General features: G+C 41.7%; 1 protein-coding gene across 1 annotated transcript in view; it reads left to right on the top strand.

Moving 5' to 3' along the window:
- IFT81 (intraflagellar transport 81) overlaps positions 1 to 4,741 on the top strand; it is a 45,151-nt gene extending 40,410 nt beyond the window's left edge. Inside the window, exons 18-19 of the mRNA XM_090291366.1 lie at positions 579 to 624; positions 4,532 to 4,741. Of these exons, the coding sequence (XP_090147492.1) occupies positions 579 to 624; positions 4,532 to 4,714 (229 nt within the window). The 3' untranslated portion in view covers positions 4,715 to 4,741. The remainder of the gene's footprint in view (positions 1 to 578; positions 625 to 4,531) is intronic.
- The last annotated feature ends 16,211 nt before the right edge of the window (positions 4,742 to 20,952 follow it).

Here is a 20,952-nt window from a genome sequence, read left to right on the forward strand (position 1 = left end):
GTCTACCTTATTCTTTTTTACAACTCGATTGATTCCTTTAAATGGAGTACTAGAATGTATTAAACATTTCCCCGTCTGTCAGCTTTAGTTTGTTTGCAGATTCTCACTGTTATAAGCAAAGCTGAAGTACATGTTTTTGTTTTTATCTTTATTAAATTATGAGAGTTTTTCTGTAGGATAACTTCCTAGAATTGGCATTCCAGGATAGATGCTATCTAATGTTTATTTTAAATGTGTATCCTTTCTCCCCTTTGCAAACCTCCTCAAAAACAAAGTAATTTAAGCAAGTGGGTGGCCATTGTTTTAAGGGTAGATTAACCAGAAATAGTACTTAACATTTTAATTCCCTTAATTTCTTATGTGATGTTTTGCCTTTTTTCCCTGAAATTACTATTTACTCTAACTTCTAAGAACTGACTCAGGGCGAGGAAAGAAGAGTATTTGATAATGGGTTTCCTCCTGACTCCAGTACTCTATTTTGTTAAATATATTTAGATAGATATGTTATTTTATAATTTAGTTGTCTGATAAAATTAATTGCAGTAAATTGAATCTTAATCATTACATTGACTCTCTAGGGAACAGTATACCAAAAATATTGCTGAACAGGAAAACCTTGGAAAGGTAAGAATGTATTATTTATTTTTTCAAATGTGTCTAATTCAGGCTTTCAGTACATGGTTATGACATTGTCACTCTTTTTAAAAGGCTTAGTACAAAAAAGGAAGAAATAAATACGTTATATATATATAAAGTTTAGTACAATTTTCAAAGGGAAATTGGATTCCCTTTTAATCCCTTTCAAAGATGAAGATTCTTCCTTAGGAATTTAGTTTTATAAAAGAGAAAACAAACAATTTTAAATAACAAAGAGTTCATGAGAAGGTTCTGCAGGACAAACAAAAATGCCGCGTGTAACAAACTACCAAGTTTTCAGATTATTCTCTGGTACCTCTGCCTATGAGATAAGTATAAACTTATTCATCTATTTTATTTAATAAATACAAGCTCTTACTTTGAGCCAGGCACCGGTCTAAGCCCTTTGCAAACATCGATTCATTTAATACAAATCATCCAAAAACATGAGGTAAGTTAGCAGCCTTCCTGCCTGTCTCCGTGAGGGTCGCTGACGGCAGGAGCGTGTGACCATCTTGTTTTCTCTGTTCTGTAAGCCACTTCAAGACGTGGCAGAGAGTAAGAGCCTTGACCCTCAGGTCTCAAACGACCAGCTGACTGGTTCTCCTAATGACTTCATAAATCGACACATTTTGACAATCACTTGAAAGACAGTAGCCCTTTTTTCCTCTTTTTAAAAAAGACCTACATTATCAACAACTCAAGACCAGTCATCGAGTAGGCTGGCCTCAGGCCTAAGTTTGTGGTTCTGGACAAACTCCTTAACCGCTTTGGAGTTTATCTTCTCCTGTTTAAACTGAAATAGGTAGATTGAAATTTTTAGTGAAATTATCTACATGAGTCCCAAGATCATTCTCAATTATTTTAAGTCCATGTTGCATAGGGCAGGCCAACTGCGCTTCACAGTACATCACTTTATCTATTTCTTACTTAGTTTCGCTATTAAAAATTGAAGTTAAGATCTTACTAGTTTTTCTCACAGGAGTGTCAAGTTTATAGCATCGTAGTCAGGGATCGTTTAGCTTCAGTTTTTCTTTTAAAATTCTGACTATACACGGGTGTCTAATTTCACTGTCTAAATGTTCTTGAGTCTGCAGTGTGGAAATGATTAGGTATATATTGAGGTTTGTCCATTCTGAAAACACTAATGAAAAATGTGGCTCTGTGTTCACCTCAGTGCTTTGTTCAGTTTAGCTATTGGTCCGACTCAGAAATCGGTGATGGCAAGGTTATTCATCCTTATTTACGTTTTCTGGTTTGAATAATTATTAAAAACATACATGTATCTATGCTTTTGCATAAACACTGAATCAACTCCTATAATCCTGTAAGTATTATTCTAAAGGTGAATTTGAGAAAAACCGTGGAGCATTTGCTAGTCTTCTTGGAGTCTTTTAAAGGAAGGCCTTTTAAAAACTTTTTAATCATGGAAAATTTCCAAGCCTGTGTAAAAAGCAGGGGAAGTAATGTAGTGAACTTACAGGTGACCATCACCGAGCTTTGACAACCAGCCTTGTCACCAGTCTTGTGTTATCTCTGTAGCCTTTCCTGTTGACCCACCCCAAATCATTTTTAGGCAAATCTCAGAGATCTTTTTTTTTAATGTGGTCATATTTCAGTATGTATCATAAAGACTCCTTTTGGACATAATTACAATACCATTAACATGACAAAAATATTTTAACAAAATTTTCATGATACCCAATACCCAATGCTCCAACTTCACCAATTGTCTCATAATTTCTTAATGTTTTATGTGTCCAAATCAGGGTCCTCATTAGAGTCCATACATTGTAATTCGTTCATATCTCTCTTACGTTTCTTTTTCTCTGGGCTACTCCTCCATCTTTTTTCTTTACAATTTATTTGTTAGGGGGGAAACCTGATGGGTTTTGTCCTGAGGGATTTCCAACATCCCGAACTTTGTTGATGACACTCTGGGGTGTCACTTAGCATGTCCGTTTGTCCCCAGTATGTCGCGTGAATTGGTAGTTAGATCCAGAGTCTTAATTAAATATGATTTGACACTTGGGAAGCACAGTTCCTAAGCAGTAAGGTGCACTTCGGTCAGGAGGCTGTCTTTTTGTGATGCTAGCCGCCTCTGATGATCGTGTCCTACATCTAGTGATTCCTCAGCGGCTGCAGAATGGTGACATTCTAATTGAGTTGTTCCTTTTTCACTCATCGGCTGGCATAGTTCTGTAAAGAGCAACTTCTTACCTTAGTTACCCTAAGGTACAGTGCCTATAAAAAAGGCAGGATAACTGCTTGATTTGCTTATTTACTCGTTTTCAAAATGACGAATTGGTCCTTTATCATTCTTCAAAAGTGCCTTGATGACTTGTAGATTTAACATATTTGATGTTTCAATCTATTGCAATTATTATGCCTATCAAATTGCCCCATGTTTGGCCCCTGGAAGCTCCTGAATCTTTTTGAAATGATCCTGTGAATAGACTTGGTTGGCTTCTTTATTTTCTGATATGACAAAATGTTCCAGGCTCATCCTGTACATTTCTGTCCCCAACCCAGAATCAGCCATTTCTCTAAAAAGTGTTCATCTGTTCTTTCTGTATGATTTGGGAATAAATGTCCATCATGTTAACACAAGGACGTGACAAATAAAAGGAAACCTTAAAGCCGATTTCTCCATTTTATCAGAGAAATTATGAGTTCTGTGCGCCTTATTCCATTTATGGAATGGCATGCCATACCAAAAGGAAAAAGAAAAAGAAATAATTAAAATTTCAAGACAAACATAGAACAAACCCAGCCACGCACAGTGACGGCAGCCTGAGCCTCCCAGACAAGCCGCAGCGTGGACATTCTCAGGCCTCCTCAGGCCGACCCAGGCTTTGATTAGGCCCGCCCACGCCGCGACAGCTCTCACTGCAGTGTACTGCCCCCCGCGATATGCCACCTCCCCCTTAACGAACAATGGAATCTGTGACAAGTATTTTCTGTACATTGCAACTGTCAACAACATCTCTGTTTTAAATGACAGTTACATTAAAAATAAATTCCATGCTAAAGTCAGTCATAGTCATAAGTCAGAGGTTTCAGGCACATGTGGCTGTGAAGCAAATTCAATGTAAGATTTCTGACTCGGTGCCACATCCCGTCTTTGGTTCTTTAAATAACCTTTATAGGTTGTTAGGGTTTTTGACAAGGGGATTCCGCCCGTCATATAAGGAAAGTTACGGTCCAAGTGGCAGCTTAATCTCAAAATTGTGCTCAGAACTTGGAAACTTCCGAATCTGACTCCTTCTGTTTCAGTGTACGAGGGTAAAACCTTTGCGGTAAGACGCTTTATTTGTAACATAGACTTAAAGATGTGTTTGCATCCAGGGAGGGTGTCCAAAAACTGCTGGTTGTGGTTAAATTCCCTTTTCTTAGTTCCGGTTCGCCTCCCGGCGCCGTGGGCTCGGGCCTCTGCTTCATCCCCCGTCGCTGGGGGGCGGTTTGCAGTGGCCTTTTCTTCTACACCAGGATAGTGTTCCATTTTCCTGAATCCCTTTGTCTTTCCCTCTCCTCTTCTCTTCTGTTTTTCTTTCTTTCTGTTGTTGACACTATACGGACCGTGTTTTCCCCCTTCGGAGCCGCTGCCCAGCCCCGCGCCCCCTGCCCTCCGGCCATCACCTCGCTGTCGTCTGTGTCTGTGTTCTTTGGCCGATCCCTTCCCTTATATTTTTCTGTTCTGTTTAACTTTAGGTTGTCCTACATCTACCATAAATTTAATTAACTCGTTTAACCTTAGTTTTCATAGAAGAATCTGGTTTACTTAACTATTTTTCATCACGGGTACAGAGCACACCATATTCTTCTCATTCTAACGATAGAAGTAATTCCCTGTAACTGAGATTTATTTTATTCTTGATTTTTTTTTTTTTAATAGAAACTTCGGGAAAAACAAAAAGCTGTACGAGAAAGTCATGGTCCAAATATGAAACAAGTGAAAATGTGGCGTGATTTTGAACAACTGATGGAATGTAAGAAACAGTGCTTTCTGAAACAGCAGAGCCAGACGGCCGTGGGTCAGGTCATTCAGGAGGGAGGAGAGGACCGGCTGGTGCTCTGAGTGCCCGCGTCGCCACTTAGGGCGTCAGCTGCCAGGATGAGCTGTAAGCCTATTCCCATGACGGGTTTCTTTTCTTGAATATGGTTTGTGCAACATTTTGCTTTCAGATGAGCCATTCCCTGTTATGTTTTCCTGGAAAATAAAGTTAAGGCAGATTTATGTTTTAAAGCTTTTTTTGTTTTGTTTTGTTTTTAATACAAAAAAAAGCTTTTATTTTTGCTTAGTTTAGACATCAATAGTATCTTCTGAGTTTTATGAGACAGGAGACTAAGTTTACTATCTGTAAATGTAAACCTATGTCTGTGAAGAAACATGTAGTTTTTAAAAAATGTAATAGCCCAATAGCTTAATGTTTTTCTTAATCTTTTTTCTAACCTTAGAAGAATCTTTTAGGAACTAATATTTCTTGTTTTGAAGAAACATTTATATGAAGGTCAGCATTTCCAGTCTCACTTTAGTTTCTTTTTCTTCTATAAAATTCAAGAAAATTTAATCTTTTGAATAACATATTTGTTCTATTTGTATTATTTAAAGGCAAATAAAACTTGCTGTTCATATCATGACTATTAAAAATTATATAGTTGTGTCAAAATTTATTTTTTATTAACTATCCATATTATAATGTTATATTAAATTTAAGGATTATCACTTATTTTCACCAAATATCTAAAATAGTATTTAGGTCTTGGGGAATGTTATTTTAAATACAAAAAATTGTCATAGAATATTGATGTTATGTGCCAAAAAGTTAGCACAGGATTCCAAGTAAAATTCAAGAATTCAGAGTGCTTCCAATCTCTGCTTCATTTAGACAAAGTACGTGAAGATTTCCTTGAATTTTCTTTCAATAAAGATAATAAATTTATATGCAACCATTTGCTTCATTTAAGTTTGCAGATACCTTTCAAAATGGTTTTCCTTTATATTTGAAAACTCAAATTTCATATTGTTAGCATGTTTGTTTTGGGTAAGTTAGGTTTGTTTTTTATAGCTATCCTAGGAAAAAAAATAATGGCAAAAATTGTGTCTACCTGTACAAAATATACAAACGTGATGGCTTTGGACCTTTGCTCCCAGGTGTGCCCTACCCATAATTTTTGTTTGAAAGCGTCTTTCTTGGTAATAAGAGAAATTTACTAGCTTGGAGATTATTGGTAATTCTAGAAGCTATTGCAAGAAGGGATGGGATCCAAGGAAGAACTTACCAGGAGAGTGTAGACGGAAACTACTTTTAACGAATTTTAAGAAATAAAGCATTTTGATGTTATTTAAGTGGTTTGAATCTGGTCCTCAACTTACTTTAGCCTTCTTGTTGGGCAAATATCAACTACCAGCCTTCTCATCTGTGCCTTTAGATCAGCTATTATATCAACCACGTATTATAAGAGTAAAGGCTGTGTTTTAGTGTGTGGGAACAAACCCTTCTTAATTCAATGATCAGTTTTTGAACATGGAGGTAGATGTATCTGTTCAGTGTTGACCACTGGCTTGTTACTTTTAAGCCAGCAGTAAGCGATGTTCCTTTAACCAGAGTATGAATTCCTTTGTGGATATTTAAAAAAAGACCACATACCCTTTATAGATCAGCATTTTATTTCCCAAAGGAAAGTCAGCTTGTAAGATTATTAAGCCTAGTATTTAGGTTTTCTAGCCTTCACTATCTTTACTGTATTTCTCTTCATTTTAAAAATTGTTAATGATAGATACTCAAAGGAATGCTTTTAATTCTGATTTGATTATTGCTAGCCATTTTATTCCACACAAAAAGAGTATATGAATTAAACACTAAGGCAACTTCAAAATTACTTTATTAACTGAAGCAGAGCATCATTATTACTTCGAGAAAAGCAAATTGAAAAGAAACTAGAAGTACCAAGTTATTTATAGTTTTTATGTGACAGTGGACATTTAGTAATGCAGCTTAATGGGTTTTGTACAGGGACTTTCCACTCGTTTCAAGATTTGATTGAAACATTAAAAACCTCACAGCTCTTGACAGCTGGCATTAACAGAGGGGCTTATTGCGTTTTTCCTTCAGGATTGATTTGCTGGCTGGCTAGTTGATGAGAGTGCTTAATCGTTTTGGAAACTAATCTGTCTTCCTCATGATGGTCCAAATAAAGGAGAAGAATGTAGCCTGTGAAGTCTGCTTCTGTGTTCACAGGCCTCCTTCTCCTGGGACTTGGTGTTTGGTGGACTGACTGTATAAACTGTCCATTCCAAAAGGCCACTGGTGATCTTGCTTTCTGCATTAGTTCAGGAAATAATCCAATTTTAAAGGTTGTCCTTTAAGAAGAATTTTATAATAGGATAATGTCTTTTCTGTTATAAATCTATTGATAACTGAATCCAAGATCATGTATTTTCCAGGTTCAGACATGTGCCAGGAGGGTCTTAGAACACTGTTCAAAGGCATATGGAAATCAAACCAGACCTCAGGAAATTGCAGAACGCTAACTTTCTTCTTTAGATTTATTCATTCTATCATTTTGCTTTAATTCAATGAGCAATAATAGTAAAATAAGCTGTTTCATTAGGCTAGCAAATAAATCCAAATGTGTTATTCTGCCTAATTAGTTTATATAACATAAACTTTTGTGAAAATTTTCAACTCTGTGCATTTCTCAAGTATGTTTGTTTCTTAAGTTTTTAAGCTAACATGGAACAGAGTAATTTGAGTAAAATAAGAGACTGAATATATTGTTCAAATTAAAAATATATAAATGTGCAGAATTCTTCTGAATCGAATTTGAAATATACACAAATGGGTAGCTTGCCAAAGCTGCCTTTACAAAGGCAAAATCAAGTTTGTATTGGAAAATGACTTTGGCCCTGGCTGGTGTTGGCTCAGTGGATTGAGCGCTGGCCTGTGAACTGGAATGGTTGCCGGTTCGATTCCCAGTTAGGGCACATGTCTGGATTGTGGGCCAGGTCCCCAGTTCGGGGTGTGCGAGAGGCAACTGATTGATGTGTCTCTTGCACGCCGATGTTTCTCTCCCTCTCTTCCTCCCTCCCTTCCCCTCTCTCTAAAAATAAAGAAATAAAAATCTTAAAATAAAAAAGAAAAGTTACTTTGTATGGAGATATGTGTCTTAGAGAAACCTTGTCTTACACAGGCTTTCATTCAGCCAACAGCAGTGACTAATGAGTGTGAATCGAAGACTTGTTTCTACAAAGGGTTCTAGGCGCTTACATCATTCCTCTTGCTTGGCAGGAAGAAGTGTTTAGCCCTAGGGAGTGGGTAACTTTTATTAAACTTGGTTATAGCAATAACTTCTCCATTGTTGTGGTGAGTGTGAGATCTAGATTATATGTACAACAAATCCTTTTTTATAAACAATCCATGGCAGCTAGGAGAGAAGTAAAATTACATTTCTACTGACTATGTAACTGCTTCTCCTCCCTTTTCTTTTAATGAAAGCAGTTAAATGAGAGATGTTTGCTTTGTGGCGGTCAGGCATGAGGGGAGTGTTTTTGTCCGAGGAGGACAGAGGGGGGATCATTCCAAGTGTATTTTCAATATTGGACCCTCCTACCTGAAGACAAGCTTACAAAGAGAAAGTTGGCCGTAACTGTCAGTGGGTCCCGTCCCATTTTTGCAAAAGAAATCAAAACTGAAACACAGAATCCAAGCAAGTGGTTTAAAAATAGACGGGCACCTGTGCTTTCTGCTCTCGTGCGCCCTCTCTTGGCAAACCGGAGGTCCGTTCTCAGCAAACGCAGGATTTCACCCTTTCCCTCTGGACTTGCTCGGAGACCTGAGTCACCAAACGCGCTTTACCTCTGGGGCAGCTCGCTCTGCAGAGCACAGGAGGAAATGACAGATTTCTGCTTTTCAGGGAAAGGGCTCGCTCCCCCTCAGCTCAGGGTGCGCTGGCAGGTTCCGGATAAGGCGGCTGCCGCTGCCCCAACGCCGCACGTGGGGACCTTCAGAACAGGCACAGAAGTGTGGAGCCTGAACGAGACCTCAGAGTGACTCATGTCACCCTTTGTTAGACTGGGGACTTGGAAGGATCTCTCTCAGCCTCCCCACAGTGCATGAGTCAGGACTGTGGCGCTCGCAGCAAATCGCCCCCGAGCCTCGGTGGAGTAACCCTTGAGCGGCTCACTCCTCACGAGGGAGCCTGTTCTGTCGTTAGAGTCCCATCTGATGACTTACTTCCTTGGTCCTGAAAGTGAAGCGCACTTCCAGAGGAGGAAAATACTATTTTTTAAGTCCTCACTGAAGGATATGTTCACTGATTTTTGAGAAAGGAAGAGAGAGAGCGAGAGAGAGAGAGAGAGAAAGAGAAAGATCAATCAGTTGTCTCCCATTTGCACCCTGACCTGGGATCAAACCCGCTACCTGGGTATGTGCCCTGACTGGGAATCGAACCCACAACGATTTTGGTGTACGGGATGAGGCGTCAACCAATTGAGCCACCCAGCCAGAGCAGGAAGAAAAAAAAAATTTTAAACAGCACTTAGGCAAAGCAAGATCGAACAAACCTGACTCCCTGTAGCTCTGTGATTATAATCATCATAATCGTGATCGTAATGATGACAATACAATGCCAGCAGCCAGCCCATTACTGAGCGCTTAACATGTACCAAACACTGTTCTCAGTGCTTTGTGTGTAACGACTGATAGAACTCTCACAATGAGTCTGTAAGGTACGTACTATTATCCTCATTTTATAAATGAGTAAACTGAGGTACAGAGACGCGTGCACAGTACTACACAGCTCGTAACTGTGGCAGAGCCAGGGCCTAAGACCTGTACCCTTAACTCATGTCCATCCTGGCTGGATATGTGCAGACAGGTTGAGGTCTACTTGTGAACTCTTAATACGTGTGAAATTATTTTTAATGCTTCTTATAATATTTATGTGTTCACTTACTATACCTGAAGAGTAAACTTTACTAAGTGATTGAAAATAAACTCAACCAACCAGATGAGGGAATTATACTAAAAATGAATGCCAAGTAAATGCATAAGAGAAATGAATAATAGTTTTAGATACAGAGCCAATGGAAGGTTTATAGGTTATAATTGAAATCTTTCTCTATGAAAGTGTTTAAATTATGCCTCCTATTGCTGGCCATTTAGATTGCTTCCAGCTTTTTACTTCATGACAGCAGCGCGATGAAATTTAAAGATGAAAATACAATAAAATATTAAGCGGAGCCACAGAATTTAATGTGGTCAAACCTAGAATTCATCGACTAGTTTTGTAGACATTTCTTGCCTTCCGCTGTGAAAATGCCAAAACTAAACCCAGGAAATTAGTAAGATGAAATTGTAAGTTCATGAATTTATTTATATGCAAATATTAATTGTCTCCTGTGTACCTGCCACGGTGCTAAGTGCTAAATATAAGAGGAACATGACCTGGTTTTTGCGCTGAAAGAGCTCACTGTCTAGAACGCTCCAATACTTCAAAAAGTGTGACGTTCCTGTTACGCACAAAGAACCAGCATCTCAGAGGAAGAAGCAGTGAATTCTGGCGTGAGGGATGGGGATGTGTGGAGGAGGCTGGACTCGAGCTGGAAGTGTGGGGATGAGTTAGGATTTGATGGGCCAGGAAAGGCAGCCGAGGACCTGCCTGCTCAGGAAGTCTGGTATGGCACCGTGGTTACCCAGCTGCGCGGGGAGGGAAGGAGTTCCTGCTGTGCGCCAGGCCCTGTGCTCTGTAAGGTGATTCGCTGGGCTCTATGGAAGGTATAGTCAAAGTATTAGGCGCGGCGCCCGTCAGCAACGGTAATACACTAAACGGTGAGCATAGCAACACCTCACAGCCGAGCGCTGCATGCTGTGGTGCTGTCAAACTTCAGTCAAAGCGGAGACCCCGGGGAACGAAAGGACCAAAGCGGAGTCTGGGGTCTCCGTCAGAGAGCGAGCAGCGGCCTGGGCCTGGGAAGATGAGCGAGGACCGGAGAGGCGCCTGGGACGCGGAGCGCAGGAATGAAAGCAGCGGGGACCCAGGGCCCTCCCCTGCGTCTAGCTCTGTGTCAAGCCTCTCAAGCAGGAAAAGGCGTGGCTCCTCCTTTGGGGGAGCTTGGAGTCTAGTTGTCGGGAGGGACAGCGTACCTAACGGCTGAAGCAGTGTACAGCACTGGGTTACCTAGTGGGCAAACAGACGCGCCTCGGATTTTCTGAAAGCGTTTGCTGTTTTAGAAATCAAAGCAAAATCAGAACTCTGTTAGACTTCCTTACATTCTTTTGGGGGTTCAGGGTTCTCTAAAAGTTTCAATTCAGTGATTTGGAATAGGACCAAAAGTTAACAGGCCAGCCCTGACCGGTGTGGCTCAGTGGGTTGGGTATCATCCTACAAACCGAAAGGTTGCCGGTTCGATTCCCAGCCAGGGCACTTGCATGGGTTGCGGGCCAGGCGCCTGGTTGAGGCGTGTATGAGAGGCAACCAATTGATGTTTCTCTCCCTCTCTCTCCCCCTCTTCCTCCCTCCCCCTCTCTCGGAAATAAAAAAATTAAAATTAAAGAGTTAATAGTCCTAAGGTAATTCAAAAGAAAAAACAAAACACTGGGCTAGAGCCATCTGGGCAGGCTGGCAAAGCGACAGTACAAGTCGACACCCTTCTGGGAGCGTGGGGAGAATGTGGCTCAGGCGGGGACCGGGGGCTCGCCGGACGCACAGCCCACGGGGCTGGCGGGGCTCAGGGAGTCGAAGCTGGAAAGAAGGGGACACTAAACTGCTGAAGGTTGGGAGTTGGTGCAATTGCGAATCCTTGTCTATTTGGTGTGTAATGATCGGAGTTGTTCTGAATATTCCCGCTTCCTGTTGGCCCCTTGATGAAATGAGAGATTCACTCATCGGAGGGACTGACAGATGATTGTCTTCACAGGAGGCTGCTGTCATGGACTAAACTGGGATTGTTTTTTATGACAAAGGAGAGCAGGATGGGCGACAAGCCAGCTCTTTGTTCCATTGTGTCTGGGGGATATGCTTTACAGGAAGGCAGAGACTCAGCATTTTTTTCTTTGGTTCACTCCACAACTCCTTGTCATCCATGCCCTTTCAGGGATGTAAAAAGATTTGATAAATCCAAGCAGTTTAGCTGGGAAACAGAACATTTAAAAGCTATATTTTGGTCGGGAGACATTTTTCATAAGTTTATATGATTTCCTATACACCAAAAAAATGTTGAACAAAGTTCAGAGCCGGTGTTTTAACTGTGCTTGATTTCTTCCCCTTGAGAGCAGGAAAAAGAGCCTCTTTTTGCTACAGTAATTGCCGAGTCTCCGAGGAGAGCCTTGGCGCTTGCAGAGACCGGCCTGCCAGAGACCTGGCAGTGTCAAACAAATGGGAAGCTTTTATTCTGACACTTCTCAGAGAATTTGATTGAAACTGTATATGTCCAGATAACACTCAGCAAAGTGCCCTTCTTGCATTTGTTTCAAGATATATTTGGAAACAAGAGAGATGACCTTGGGCTCAGCTGCTTTTCCAATTTAGGACTTCTCTCTGGGTCTACTGAATAATATTCCTCAACGTTGAAGAGTCGACGAGTGGAGAAGCATTTTAGTTACTGTGTGCCATACGCCCTAGGACGGGGCGGTATTTTCCCCCTCGGCAGTGTGTTCTGCCCCTACAAGAACGATATATTTAGACCACAGACTCTATATTAACTTTCTAACCCATGTACTTCGAAATACATTTAGGAACAGTTTTGCTTTTCATCAGAGTCCCTTTTTGTAATCTAAATTGAGCTGTCCTTGCTTTTTGAGATATTTTAGCATCTAAGAAATGAAAAAGAACAAGCGCTTAACCCTTCACCTTTGCTTTCTGGCGTTTAAAATTTGTTTGGAAGCCAGGGTGCATTGTGGCCTGATGTCAGGTCTAAAAGAAGGCGTTGGAGGCTCCCACGTCCCCGTCTAAGGTTATGGCCACCTGTCCAGATGACAATGGAAGTCCTCCTCGTCCAACCTCAAGCCTGAAAGCCAAGGTTAGCTCCCAGTTGTATCTACATTTAGCCCATGGAGACGGGTGGTGTTAACTGTCATTACGGTGACGTCCTGCCAGTCGCCGTTGTATGTATTTTGAAGGTATAAGCAGTTCCATTTTTAATTTGTTGTCACAGTCACGGGACAAGACTGAGGTAGCCTTTTTGATAAAGCGACTTTCCTTTTAAACAAATGAGTAACTAAGAATTAAAAATGACAACAAATTCACAACTATCAACAACTAAATCTAAAAAATAAAAACAAAATCCAACTAAGCAAACCAAACCAGAACAGGAACAGAATCACAGGTGTGGGGATCATTTGGAGGGTTAGCTGGGAGGGGGAGGGGGGAAAATGGGGAAATGGTGCAGGGACTAAGAAGCATAACTGGTTGGTACAGAATAGACAGGGGGAAGTTAAGAATAATATAAGAAAGGGTGAAGCCAAAGAACTTATATGCACGACCCATGGACATGAACTAAGGGGGGGGGGATTGCTTGAGGGAAGGAAGATACTGGGCAGAGGGGAGCAAAGGGGAAAAAAATTGGGACAGCTGTAACAACATAATCAATAAAATATACTTAAAAAAAAAGAATTATGGTCCAATCATTATTCTGCATGGCATATTACCAGGAATAGTAATATTTTCTATTTTCACATGGCATCCGAAGATGTTATAGTCAATTGGAGCATTTTTAGAGATAATTATGTTGTTAGCAACAGTCTTCAGCACGTGCAACACATGAAGTCCCAGTAAAATGTTACACGTTCCCACATACAAGCACATGTAGAAATAGAAAAACACACCATATTACATATAGCGCTCCGAAGTATGGCTCATTATTGAGGATTCCTCGTCCCTTGCCTTGGAAGCAAGTATTCCATCAATTTAGCCACAAGATGAGTGACGTGGGACAGGTAGTCAACAGGTACTAAAGCTGTTCTTAACTTAAGGTACTTTTAAAGATGATCTGTCCCATCAGGTAACACTGATCTTAATATTTTAAAAAATGTTTTATTTATTTATTTTGAGAGGGAGAGGAAGGGAGGGAGGGAGAGCATGGCCTCTCCCTCCGAAGGTCACGGTGTGAGAGGCAGCCGACCAAGGTATCTCTCCCTCCCGAATCGCTGTTGCACTCCCTCTCTTTCTCTCTCTCCCCTTCTTCGCTCTCTAAAAATAAATAAATAAAATAGTTTCCAAAATAAAAATAACTTTTAATGTTATAAACGACTGTGCCAGCATGGCTCTGAAGTTTCCTAATTTAAAAACGGGTGAGTTTCATTTCTAATCTGACATTTGCTCTTATGTAAAAACAGGTTCTGCAGGGGCGTGGCTATCCTGTGTACATTTCCATTATTTTATTGAGGTTGAACTCCCGCAACTGCTATGGTCACCGCGCTGCCCTGATTAAGTAAGTAAGGGCTCGGAGGACCCAAGCTAAGTGATGCTGTAGGACAAGCGGGGAAGCTTGCCTTCCTGGCGCCAGAGACGACTCCAGCTGCACAACGTTGGAACCGGGCTTTTTAAAGATGAAAAAGGAAAATGAGGTGAAATGCCTTCAAACGTCCCTAAGGCCTATAGTGCTCACGGGAGATGTTCGTGAAGGAAACTCCCTGAGGACATTTTCCTTTGAGTAACACAGGTTACATGTGGGTTGCGCTGACTGTTTTCATAAAACGTTACCTGTCGAATGTCTGTCTTCTCATCCTTCTCCTAAAAACATACAGCCAACCTCGAGCCAGAGTCAGAATATTCCTGCCCAGCTTTCACGTCAGTTTGTCCGAATGTTCCAGGAGCCCCCTTTCTCTCTCTCCATCCTTCCTTGTCATCTGAGACACTCCTCATCAACGCAGAGCAGCTCTGACACCCAGCAAGTACTCTTGGCTTGAGAACTAGTATCTCTCTGTCACCCTTTCTAAGACAGGAGAGATTTCTAGCACCAACGAAGCATATCTATTTCTATTTTTTTCAATTCTTGCTTCCTCACTCTGCACTGGTTGACTATTTTTTTCTTCCTTATATTCCAAATCATTGATTTGAACCCCGGTTCCCTTCCCTTCACCATTGGTTTTGTGTGGATTTTCCTTCATTTCATTTAGCATAGCCTTCACTTCTTCTCTTATGCATTTGCCATACTCAAGCATGTCTGTCAAGCCTGTGAGCATCTTTATCATCAGTGTTTTGAACTCTGCATCTGTTAGGTTGGCTATTTCCTCATTTGTTAGGTTGGCCATCTCCTCATCACTTAGTTCTCCCACTGGAACCTTGATCCGTTCCCCCTTTTGGGCCATAACCTCTCTGTCCCCTCATCTTGACAGGTTCCTGTGTGTGTTTGCCTCTGTGTCCCAGGCAGAGCTGTTGCACCTGTTATGTTGTAAGGGGCGGAGCCTCAGGGATTCATCAGTATAGGATGACCCGTTTCACCACGTTGTGGCGTTGTGTGTGGGGAAGGGGTCTGAGAGGGAACAATGCCACTTGCTCAGCACTCACCCCTTTTCCAAGCACCTCTACCACTTCCGTATGGGACTGGTGCCCCTCTAGCTGCTGCCCTGGCTGTTGTTCCCAGAGTGGGTGCGTCTGTGGACGTTCTAGGACCATGGGGGCCCTTTAACCAAGCTGACTGCTGAGAGACCAGCAGTTTCTGCCTCCACCCCAACCCCCACTGGTCTGCACAGTCAGAAGCAATGAGGCTTTATTTTCCCCGGCGCTGGAACCCTGAGCTGCGCGGTCTGGCCTGGTGCTGGGAGTGCTCCCCAGGTGTCCCTCGTGACTTTTTAAAATGTGTGACTGAGCTTTCTGCCCGCCACCACACCACCTCCTCTCCATCCCGGCTCCGCCCCTCCTACCTGTCTGGGTGAGTGTTTCTTCTTTATATCTTTGTTTGCTGAACTTCCATGCAGCTCGAGTTTCTGGAACTTCTGGTTGTCTCTAGTTTTGAGGTAGTTGTGTTCGTTCTTAGTTGTGGAGGGAGATGCAGTGCATCTGTCTAGGCCTCCGTCTTGGCTGGAAGTCTGAGAGATCCTTCCATTGGCTGATTCTTGTATGTGCCCTGACCGGGGATCAAACCCACAACCTTGGTGTACTGGGGACCAGGCTCTAACCAACTGAGCTGCCCGGCCAGGGCTCTTTATTTCTCTTATCATGCCTGGATTTCTTATCTAGATCTATTTGTTACAAAACCTCCATGTGTTTATTTAGTGAAGGCAGATCTAACGTGTTCCTGGTTCAAACTCATTTTAACATCTATTCCTTTTTCTTTCTCTGACCCTCTTCATCTTCTTCTGCTCTCATTCCCCATCCCCCACCCGTTTATGTACATCATTCTCTCACTGTGCACACGTTTCCTGAGTGTATCTCATACACACACTCTCTTGCCAGTTGTGGGGCTTCTTTTAACAAACATCTCATTTGGGAAATGCATGCTGTGGTGCTGATTGTAGAGCCCCGTGGATGTACTGGGAACCACTGCACGTGTGAATTGTATGGTATGAGAATTACGCACCAATGAAGCTGTTGGGACTAAAAACACAGGCTCAATATAGCACAATTTAAATAATATCAAGGAATATTAGTTAAAAAAAAAAAAAAAGCCCTCACCTACCCCAGTCTTCTCACTTCTCAGAGGTATTTTCACAATGAGATTTTAGAATAGTTGTCCAGATATTCTAATTGTATACATAAGTACATATATGTATTTAGAGTCTTTTAAAATTATATACAAAAGTGGTTACATTCACTGATCTGCAACTTGCTTTTTGCACTAAACAGTAAATTATGATCACATGTGTATATATAGAGTTCTCTTATTCTTAACAGTGGCAGAGAGTTCTACTGTATGGATGTAGTACATTTAATTAACAAGCTCCTTACTCAACATCCTTCTACATACGTCTTTACACCCTTATGCAAGTATATCTTTAAGTAAAAGTCTTAAAAATAGAATGGTTGGATTCAGAAGTATGTGCATTTAAAATTTTGATGGATGTTGCCAAATGGCCCTGCAAAAAGCTGTCGACAATTTGTAATCCCAACCATCACGTAGTCTGCTGTCCCTCTGCCTATACTAGGTATACTGACTTTATAACATCTTCGTCAATATGACAGGTTTAAAAAATTATTTTAATTTCTATTTTTAAAATTATAAGTGAGGTTGAGTTTTTATGGCCTATTTTTCAATTTCTTATGTAATATTTTTCCCAAATGAAAAGTTCATAATGTTAATTGTAGAAATTTTAAATAATACAGGAGATAATTTGTCACTATAATCCTCACACCCAGAGACTGTCACCACTCACAGTTTTACTTCTAGTCTTTCTTTCTATGAAGGTTATCCTGTGATTATTTTTAAGACATTATGAGGATTGGCAAAGGAGCTTACTTTTGCATTTAAAATACACAGTTTACAAAATGAGGCTATAATTCAGCTACTTAGAATATTGCTTCGAGCTCTTTTCATCAAGGTGTTATATAAATATTCGATGGGGTCAGCTAGTGGAAAAATCATTAGCATTCTTTCCTTGACACCGTCCTGTCGCTACGAGGGCTCAAATGGATTAGATTTCCTAGGAGGCAGTAGGTCTTTCAGCGGAGGAGATGGAGATCTATGACCCTTTAATGACATGGAAGACAGGAATTCTGAAAAAATGAACCCACATTTTCTTTAAATATAGATATTTATTTGTATGTTTATGTAAGTGTGTATATACATATTATTATTATTCACACACACACATGCACACACACACACACACAATAGGAGATGAGGTTAGTGAGCCAAGACAGGAACATGCAGAAACTGTGATAGACACCTGGGGACAGTAAAATGATCCACCCGGAAGGCCAGCCACTCGAAGACACAAGGCCTTCATGTCCCCATCTGACTCTCCTCTTGGGCTACAATCACATGGAATACAGGACTGGTTGCTGTTAACTGCTCAGGCACATAGGCCACTGATCAATAAATACCAGAATAATGAATGAATGAAAGCGAAAGAATGTGACTTGAGTCAATCACTCAATTGCTTTGGCCCTCAGTTTCTTTCCCCGATTATGTCTAGGTATAGCCAGCCCTCTGCATCTGTGGGTTCTGCATCCCCAGACTGAGCCTGCAGTGGGAAACATTCAGAAAAAAATGTTATGTTGTTGCTGGTGTGCACTGTATAGACGGTGGTTGCGGCTGTGATGAACAGGCACAGACTTCTTGTCATTCTTCCCTCAAAAACACAGTATAGCAACTATTCACATAACATTTACATGGTATTTGGTATTTAAGTAATCTAGAGGTAATTTAAAGTATTCAGGAAGATGGGCATAAATTACACGCAAATGCTATGCCATTTTATATAAAGGACTCGCGCATCCACGGACTGTGGTGTCTGAGGGGTCCTGGAGCCAGTCTCCCGTGGATCCCAAGGGGCGGCTGTAATGGGTGAAGCTGGTGGGTGAGCCCGGGAGCTGTCTCCAAGCGGACTGCTCATCAGTTTTACAGAGCGAGGTTCAGTTGCCATTCAGGTTCTGTTCGGGGAGGCCCACGTGTATAATGTAGCTTTATAATTAGCAATAACCGCCAGTACGTTCTGCAGACTCTGACTTCTTAACCACGGCTCCATGCTCAGTATTCAAGAACCTGAGTGTCACACTGGAACACCCATCAGGCTGAGGATAGTCCATAGGAAACAGGTGTTATCCTGCCTTTAACATACAAGTGCATCTATATGACTGATTACTGCTTAAAAATAGAGATGATGACTCAGGAGAGCACAGGTGTACGTATGGAATTGTAGCTCTTCTCTGAGTCGCGTGATTATAAGGAATGTCTGTCCTTTTTGGCTGATCTTGTGTCTGTGTGTCAGAGACAGTTTTAAGCAGTGGTTACATTTCAGAGTTAATGTGATGAAATCAAAATTTATGAAAGATCTTATGTATTACTAAAGATAAGTTTTTAAGTTTGTTGAAAGAGGAAGCAAGTATGTATTGTAAAACCAGTTAAAATAAGAATATATGTGGAAATATAAAATCGCATCAGCTCATAGGCCTTAGGGAAGATACCTTACCCTTACCTCGTGGCCCAGGCCCCCAAATTCAAATTTATTTAGAAGTAAATTTTTATAGAAACTTGACATAAGTAGAAATATTTCTCAGTCTAGTGCTTTGTAGGTAATGCCATAAAAATAATAGACTAGCACAGAAACTTTCCTTTTGTTCTATTTGTAACCAAAAGCATTGCATAATCAGGCAGGAACCAGGAAGTAAAAATAATCGCAAAATTAAACCAAGTGATCTGTTTTCATTTCTCCAGCAGGAATAAAAAGGAAAGATAAACACAGCCATCAAGTTTCCTTGTCAACTCTGAACATTCTTTCCACGTCAGTCACACCTTAATAGAATAGAAATGAAAAATTTTTTAAAGCTTTAAATTCAACACTGTCCCTTAAATTTTTAAAATAGTGGCACGGAATCTAAAGATTTACCATCTTAGTCACCTTCAGGCGTACAGTTCATTAGTGGTAATATATTCCATCGTTGTGCAATGTCACTCTAGAACGTTTTCATCTTGCAAAACTGAAACTCTCTGCCCATTAAACAACTTTCCACTCGCCCTCCCGCGGCTCCTGGCAACCAGCATTCAACTTTCCGTCTCTGTGAATCTGACCACTCGAGGTTCCTCGTGTACGTGGAATCATACAGCATTTATGTTTCTGCGATCGGTTCTTGTCACTTAGCATCATGCCCTCCAGGTTCATCCACGCTGTGACAGATGACAGGATTTCCTTTTTAGTATCATTTTTATGCTACAGTCTGCCAATCCTAAAACATCTTTGCTGGTGGTCTCTATTTTAATGTCCCAGGAGCGTGTTTAAATGCAGAACAATGAGAAGCAAGTTGAAATGCACATTTGACCTTCCAAAGTCTCTTGTCAAGAAAGCGGAAGAGATTATAAAGTAACTCCACGACGAAGGACTTCTTCAGTGTGAGCAAAACGACCTGGTGCCGAGTTAGCGGTCTGGGCTGAAAGGCCTTCTGCGCGCCGCTTGTATCGCAGGTTCTGAGTGGCCTTGTTTGTCTAGAAATGTATTTGCCCCATTACAACGTTTATTTGAAGTTCCTTCTCATCTGTCTCTGCTGCTGGGTGTTTTGTTTTTTTTTTTTCTTTTTTTCCTTCAGGCCTGCAGACCATCTTTCTAACTTCTTGAGACTGAGTTGGGTGTATCCCTGCTCGTGGACAGCTCCCCTCCCCTGCTGGGTCCCAGCAACGGCCTCGTGTTCCACGGCTCATTTAGAGAGTGCACGCGGCTCCTGTAGCTACCGTTAGGGCGCAGAACCCACCAGCGCTCGTTTTTTAAAAGAACCAGAGTTCGTTCATGTTCAGTCTTCCTACTTCAAGTTTTTGACAGCTACCTATTGAGGTGTGATTCACCTGCCATGCAGTTCACCCATGTAAACACTCGGTGGTTTTCAGTGTATTCCCGGAATTGCGCAGCCGTCCCCACGTGCACTCGGAGAACTCTTCACCACCCACAAAAGAAACCTGTACCCCAGGCCCAGACAGCTGCTCACCCGTGTCTGCCTCTGTGGACCAGCCTGTCCTGAAACCGCATATAAATAAAACTGTACAATCTGGGGCCCTTTGTGTCTGGCTCCTTCCCATAGCGTAAAGGCGATGGCACTCAGGCGGGCCAGGGGGGCCCCCAGCGACAGCAGCTCCTCGCTGTGTTCGCCCCTCCGCAGAGTCCGGCGGAAGGTTTTCCGTATCTAAATGGTGTTGTCGGTCGTCCAACAGTGTGAGTGTACTTCATGACCCTGAACTTGCACTTAAAATGGTGTATTTTATGTTACCCCTGCGTTACTACGATTTTGGTTAACGTTTTGCAGATCTAGAAACCAGATCCCAGGAATGGTTCTGTCTGACCCCCAAGCGACCTCTTTTCCTGTACTCAAGGGTCAGAGACACCCCGCTGGTCCTCTGAAGGTCCTGTAGGGAGCCTGGAAGGAGCTGCAGACCCTAAGGGGTTTCCACTCTCCTGGGGAGGTGGGGGGTACAGCTCTGCAGGGGCTGAAAACTGACCCGGAGGCCGTGTCTGCCCGCATCTGCAGGACGCTACGCCGGGCGGTGCAAAGGAAGCTTTGAAGTTCTTCGTATGGAAAATAGTACAATAATAAGTAATAATGCAAGAATAAGCTCTGTGTTTCACAGCTCCCAATCGTAAGCCTGGAGGGGGGTCTCCTATCAGCATCCTGTGGGCCACCCCTCCATTTGCTAGTAAACATTCCTGAGTCTCATTAGGGGTTGGCTGA

Source organism: Furipterus horrens, unplaced genomic scaffold, assembly GCF_987537825.1.
Source record: "Furipterus horrens unplaced genomic scaffold, mFurHor1.1.pri manual_scaffold_11, whole genome shotgun sequence".
NCBI classification, from domain to species: domain Eukaryota; kingdom Metazoa; phylum Chordata; class Mammalia; order Chiroptera; family Furipteridae; genus Furipterus; species Furipterus horrens.